Source organism: Bactrocera latifrons, unplaced genomic scaffold, assembly GCF_001853355.1.
Source record: "Bactrocera latifrons isolate USDA-ARS-PBARC rearing strain unplaced genomic scaffold, ASM185335v1 scaffold_54, whole genome shotgun sequence".
NCBI lineage: Eukaryota > Metazoa > Arthropoda > Insecta > Diptera > Tephritidae > Bactrocera > Bactrocera latifrons.
The window spans coordinates 1,075,883-1,082,890 of record NW_017537201.1 but is presented as its reverse complement, the minus strand read 5'-3'; the positions used below and the strand labels follow the sequence as shown (position 1 = coordinate 1,082,890).

Here is a 7,008-nt window from a genome sequence, read left to right as displayed (position 1 = left end):
AATGAATTTAAATTAAAATTTTAGTTTTATTAAATATTTAAAAACATAAAACAAATTAGAAATTAAAGCTAAATTAATTTTAATTTAAGGGTTGTTGTTTCCTTATTTTCTGTTCCCTATACAATTAGAATTAATGGAAGGTTTCGAAAAAGTGCTAAAAATAATAATACCGCTCGACGTTCGGAGCGTTCGGAGTGCACATCTCAAACTTTAAACTTGTTTCACTCAAACACTCTTTTTTAAATTGGCGGACATGATTCTGGTTTACTTAATTTTTTTTAATATTCAAAAATGCCTGGCTATCGTCCCTACTAGATTCATAATTTTTTATAATTTATTGACAATATTATGACAAAATTTTTGTAAAAAATCATGGGAAAAAAAAACGTTAATGGCTTGTTTATTTATCAACATTTTTTCATGACTCTAGTAAGGACGATAACCATTCACGCACTCTTTAAGAATAGATTGAGGTTTTGTGTTTCAGTTGATGCAAACACGAGAATGCGCGTCCACCAGTGAAAACATGCATCTCGTTCACCCAGCCATTTGTCCGACAGATGTCATCAAAATATTCCGAAAAAATTGTTTATACACTCCACGAAATACCTTATGATATGTGAAAAAACTAAAAACTAGAGTAAAAATGTCTATGAAAAAAAAATTCAAAAAAAAAACGGACCAGATTGCCCTACTGTACCCTTAAATAAAAAATGATGATGATTATTTCGCTTTTGATTTTTGTTAATTTATTTAAATTGTAATGTTTTGATCTTAATTTTCTAAATTTTATTTTAAAATTTATTATTATTTTTATTTATTTAAGTCCTAATCTTCACTTTTCTGAAAAAGTTTTTGCATTCATTTAACACCACCATTACCTACCCGCTTCTATAGCCTCCATAAAAATGCATAAAATCAAAGTTATCACACCGAGTAAATACAAACATCTACGTATTTTTCCCATAATTTCACGTTAAGTTCGAATTTCGAAATAAGCAAAGAAACGAAAACATTTTTTGCTCGGAAGATTGAGAAATATATTATTCTTATTTTAATTTCCAGCAATAAACACAGAATCTTTTCAAGCACACACGTTTAGTATCCGTTGTGGCACACGGTTATAGCAAGACTAAGTGAATATCCGACTGGTATAACGGTCGCAAAATTTCACTAAACTTAAGTCGTGGGTCGCTCAAATCTTTCTTTCTTGTTAATTTTTGATTCTTTACAAGTCGCACTTCAGTCGCAATTGTGTACAATTGATAAATTGGGCACTTCGTTTAGCATTAATGCAAGTCACAGCAGGTCGTGAGGCCGAGGGTTGAAGATATATAACTTTTATATGGTAGGTATGTTATATGGTCTCAGTATCATATGATCATTAAGCGCACATTGGCACTATTGATAGCATTATACTTGACACCTTTATCTGATTATTTCATTGCTTTGTTGGTCCATTTAGAATAGTATAAAGAATATAGTATGTAAACACTCACTGGTAACTCATGTGACGTTGTTTAATCATGTGAAATTTAATTTAAGACGACATAGTTGTTTATGAAATTTTCAACATAAACAAAGATTTCAGTTGTCTTAAACTCAATAAAAAATGTTGATGCTTTTGTTGAGAAGTTCGATAGTTTTCAACAATTTTGACGGACTTCATTATTTGTTAGGAAAGTTTCTTCTAATTAAATCAGGTCATTTATTAGCATATCGGCTTGACGAGGGCTTCGCTTTCTCACTTTAGCTCGGCCCGTATTTATTGGCTCCCCAGAGGATACTTGCGACCAGAAGTAGTGAGCTGCTTAAGCCATATGTAAAATAATCTTTTCTGGCCACTCCCAAGTGATTGGCGCTCAGAAAACTTTCCTCACTTGCGTGAACTTCCACACACGATAAACTAATGGATCTATGAAACTCTACAAAGCTTGAACTGTCACGATTATAAATCCAATCAATCATCGTGGAGTGTAATTCATCTCTACGTCCTCGCCTTTTTAGCTCGATAAGCATGATTTCGAAGGATAAAATATATAAGTAGTATCTTCTGAGGCGGAAGGTTTAAAGACACATTAGAAGATGGTGGATAGTACAAGGACCCAGCAGCAAAACTTCCATAATTACACATATGCATCTCAATGGCTAATAGAGTGGAGGCTGCGATCTATTCCTCTGAGCTTCTTTACTGATGTAGACACTGCTTACGCGGTTATAGCCGAGTTAACAACAGCCCACTAATCATTTATTCTTTTCACTTTACGGCGCCAATTCCAGATACCAAGCGAAGCTGAGTTCTTTTCCACCTGATTTCTCTAAGGGTGTCGAGGCCTTCCTTTTCTTGTACTTCCACCAGCGGATATTGAATCGGAAACCTTTAAAGTGAGATCAGGATTATTGTCTTCCAACCGGACATTATGATTTAGCCAGCAGTATACACCGTTGTCAAAATGCAAAGGACCATAAACCTTCCGCAAAATTTTTCTCTTAAACAATTTTAAAGCCGACTCATCAGATCAGATTGTCCATGCTTCTGTACCGTATAGCAGAATGGGAATGTTGTAGAGTTTTTTCCTTGTCTGAAACCACGCATGGTATTGAATACCTCGGAGAAGTCCTTCTCGACTACTCTAGGAGCATAGGTAGTGTTAGGCTTCTTTATCTTTAAAAAATACTTGTAATAGTCAGAAAGCTCTTTTAAAAGAGCTCTATGATGAAAAGGCTACTTCGCACTAGAAGAAATAATGTGTACGAATTCAATAGCCAGCAAAAAAAGGAGAGTAACTTCAAATTGTTATTGACCTGGGTATATAGTTCCTAGGATTGTGTCTTGTTCAGCAAGATCAGCCATGTAGATGTGAATAGGCGCCGGCTTAGTAAGGAAACTAATAGTATATGATACTTGAGTCTCTATCGAAAATAAATTAGGAACCCTCGACATGACTATGTCTATTCTAGAAAGCCTAAAAAAGGAGTCAAAAATGTTCAGATGTTGTATGTATATGCCGGACTCTTTGATGATGAATGAAGAATTTAATTCCGTTCGTATTCGACATAAAGAATTTTTTCTAGTGATTTTTTCCTAAAATGGTCTATGAATTTTGGTCCATTCTTCCTTCGAAGTTTAAGTTAGTTTTAACTGATATTGTACACTTTGAGTATACGAGAACAACACACCTCTCCCATAGGGATATCTGCTATGAAAACTTGGCGATCCTATATATAAGAAGTCAGTTGAGTTTAGTTTCCGAGCTCCTGAGATCTCATTTCATCTTCAAAGGGCTGAGGATTAGCCAAAAGAGAGCCACACTCTATTGATCGTCACAATATCTAAGTGCTGTCTGGTTTGTATATAAAGCAATCAGAGGAATAAAATCATATCATCTAAATTAAGAAGAAAAAAAGCAGAAGCCAAAAGCTGCTCGGACACTTTGAGCTGCTCCCAGATTGGCTTCCAGGCACGCACCAGCGCATATGTCAAATGGTAGCTAGACACCGAATGACAACAACAAACAAACTATACTTTACCAATGTTATTTAGTTGTAGTTGCAACATTTGTGGCGGCTGCGTGTCGAATTTAACTGACGTGGCGCCCAACGTTGCCAACCAAGCGGCGGCCCCCAAGCGGATTGCGCACAAGCGCCCGTCACAGGGAATGTGCGTGGCGTTGCATGTAGTAGACACAGTGATACAGTGCGCGCAGGCGAGTCGTGTACGAGTAGAGAAATTAGTTGTTGCAACAACATTTAAAGATGTTGCACGCTGCGCGGTGAACGGTGGCAAGCAGCCAGTCAGCCGGCGAATGTAATCGACAGCGGTTGGCAGCAGTGCCGCAAGCACTTGTTCAACTGTCATGTACGATGCGGTGTTGCAAGCCAACGAGCAACGACCATGGCGAGTGATCAATAATAGACTTGCAACAACAAGAAGAACTTAAAGGAGAAGGAAAGTTGCAAGTGGCAGCAACAGAGTAGCGCATGGCACTTCAAATGGATATCCAAAAAGTCCCCGATAGTGCTTTATATGTGCTGCCGTGTTGTGTTGCATGCAACAAATGTACACAAATTCAACGGCATATACCGCTCCCAAAGGCGGCAGCGCGTTGGCTACTGCAATTGCAATTACCTTTGTCAACAACATGCCTACATATAGTAGCAACAACAACTGCAACATCTGCAACAACAAAATGTTCGCAAGCAATCGAATGACGCTAATTAGTAAATTAGACTTTGTTGATTGCTACAGCGACAGCGCTGCGCATTGTTGTTGTCGTCTTCGTCGTCGTCGTCGGTGGTTTGTCGTCTTCATTCCTGGCCGACGCCAACGAAACTAGCAGCAACAACATCACCAAGCGCTATTTGGCGCGCTGCGCTTTGAACAATGATGTGTCATGGCAGCTAACATGGCGGCGCGGCTTTCAAGCGCGCTTCGATTACGATCGCTGCGCCGACGACGACGGCGACGTGGTTGGCAACAACAACTACAAGCACAATAATAACAACGAAGCGCCGTCATCAGCCGCGGCGGTAGCACTCGTTCTCATACGATCTATTGATCGTATCGATCGTGTTGCTGCCAACATCGCCATCACCGCCACCACCAACGCCGCTGTGCTGGCGCGCCGCTGCACTGTCATCGCTGCGCGCTTACGTGTGTTTGTGTGTGCGAGCGCAGCTTAATTTGTATTTGTTAGGCGCAATCGCAATTAATTTTGCTGCTACTCTACGCTTTGTGGCATGCCGCCAGCCGCCACTAGCCGCCTATGTCACACACACACACTCAACTAACTGTGCCACAATGCGCTAGCGAGCATCTAGGAGCGTTGCACATGCATTTGTGTGCACACATACTCACACATATTTATGTAAATTTGATCGTAATCGTAATGCTTGTTCGCATTGGTGGCACCGCCATATCAATTGTTCGGGCGAAAATTGCTGTAAGCGCATTGCTGCTGAATTGTTGTTGCCGCCACTAAATTGATTTCGCTATTGCCATATGCTTTTTTGTTTTTGTTGCATGTTGCTTTTGGTGTGCTGCCGCTGCGGCCTCTTGCAAGTGATTGAGCATATACAACGGGCATATTTTTATTTATTGCTTGTAAAACAAGTGATTCCGATGAATTCACAGCCCAATTTTATTGCTATGTGTCTATTGTGTGTTAGTACAACAGCAACAGCAATAACAACAACTTCATTCGTAATACAATAGTGATTGATTTATGGTGAATGTATGAGCATTTGTTGTTAGCAAAACGGTTCACAAGCGTGTTTTTGGGTAGCGGAAACAATCGCAACGCCATTAAATGCGGAAAAGTCCCTAGAGGATGGAGCCAAGTACTCCTGTGGGCAAAAAATAGTAACACTAATAATTTAATTTTTTTAACCCTTTTTTCGGCTACTCTAGCCGTTTTGCTATTCACGGATTTCATCAACGTTCCAACCGATAAGATGATCTTGGTCTTTTTCGGAGGAGATTCGCTATTTAAAGACCACTGTTTCGACTGTTGATTTGTCTCTGTGCGGTAATGTGTCCAGTAGATCCGTATTTCGTTACCTTTGTTCTTTAAGCAAATGGCATTGACTGAGGGAGTCCGCCTTTTAGTCGGCAGCAACAAGGGGAATTATATAATGTTAATGTTTCGAAATGCCCAAGAGTTGAATCCAAGTCCGATCCTCAATATGGTTTTACCTTCCAGAAAAAAGTGGGAAAGGGACGAGGCGTAGGGTTGAGCATCTATACGGATGACTCCAAATTAGAAAACCGAGTGGGATGTGGTGTCTTTTCTGCGAAAAGAGATACCAAAATCGCCTACAGTCTACCAGAGTACTCCAGTGTCTTACAGGCGAAGATCACAGCAAGTAGAGAAATCTTTCTTGACCACACAATTACAGTGCTCACAACACAGAATATATCTACATATGTATACAAATAGTCAGAGTACTTTGAGATCATCTCTTAGGGTTTCGTCTAAACTAATGAAATATTGCCTTGAACTCTTAGTGGATCTAACGTTCTATATCACGATAAACTTGCAATGTCTTCCAGAACATAGTGATATCCCAGGGAACTGTGATATAGGTTAATTAACCAGAATTAGCACCATCCTACAATTATACTCTGGAAAAGAAGGAAAGTTCATGCCACTGGCAACCAAACTTGGCAAGAAAGAAATATGTGCCGCACATGCAAACGAAATTTTAAAAATATTGGCATCAGAACTCTAGTCGGAGTGCTAAGAGAACAATATTTAACTGGCAGACATGCCAACTGACTAGAAACACCAGATAATGACTAATGTAGAAGTTGTCAGAAGGTAGAAAAAGAGTTGATAATCTCTCCCTCTTCGATTGTAATGCTTTATATAGGAAAAGAATCGGAACTATCGGTCGAGGGTTTTTTGACGACGTCTCGAAGGTCGGTCAGATAAAACTTCTTACGTTGATGAACAACACAACTCAACACAATCACTGATTAGTTCAGAGAGAGTTATAGTGAGGGGAATTTAGTTATGGTGGTAAGATAATGAGCCTGATTCGAAAGCACATTCTTTGCCGTTTAGTTTTTGAAGATTATCTCTTTCAAATGTTTTTGTGGGTACGTCTCAGATGGCCCATCCGTTGAGTACAATTTTCGAGGACTCTTTTAAGCACGTTCGTTAACTGTCGAATGTCACGTGTTATGTTTTGCTCCAAGGCCTGAACGGAAACAGGATTGTTCACATAAATTTTACACTTTACATATCCCCACATGAAAAAGTCTAACGGTGTTCAATCACCCCATCTTAGTGGCAAATCGAGGCCCAAAACGTGATATTATCTGCTCAGCGAGTTGTGTTCTCTCAGTAAACCCATTTGATTGATGCGTGGGAAGTGCCGCCGTCTTGCTGGAACTAATAGTCGCCGAGATCACGAGCTTCAATTTCAGGCATCAAATAGTCGGTTGTCATGGCGTGATGATGGTCGCCATTGACGGTTACGGTCTCAGCGGCCTAATTCTTGAAG

The 7,008-nt window shown here is 39.6% G+C and overlaps 1 protein-coding gene across 1 annotated transcript in view; it reads right to left on the bottom strand.

Moving 5' to 3' along the window:
- Nucleotides 1-1,140, bottom strand: part of LOC108974226 — a gene marked incomplete in the record, with an annotated part of 3,297 nt that extends 2,157 nt beyond the window's left edge. The window contains 1 exon segment of the mRNA XM_018941933.1: nt 885-1,140. Within this exon segment, the coding sequence (XP_018797478.1) occupies nt 885-967 (83 nt within the window).
- Nucleotides 1,141-7,008: the final 5,868 nt, after the last annotated feature.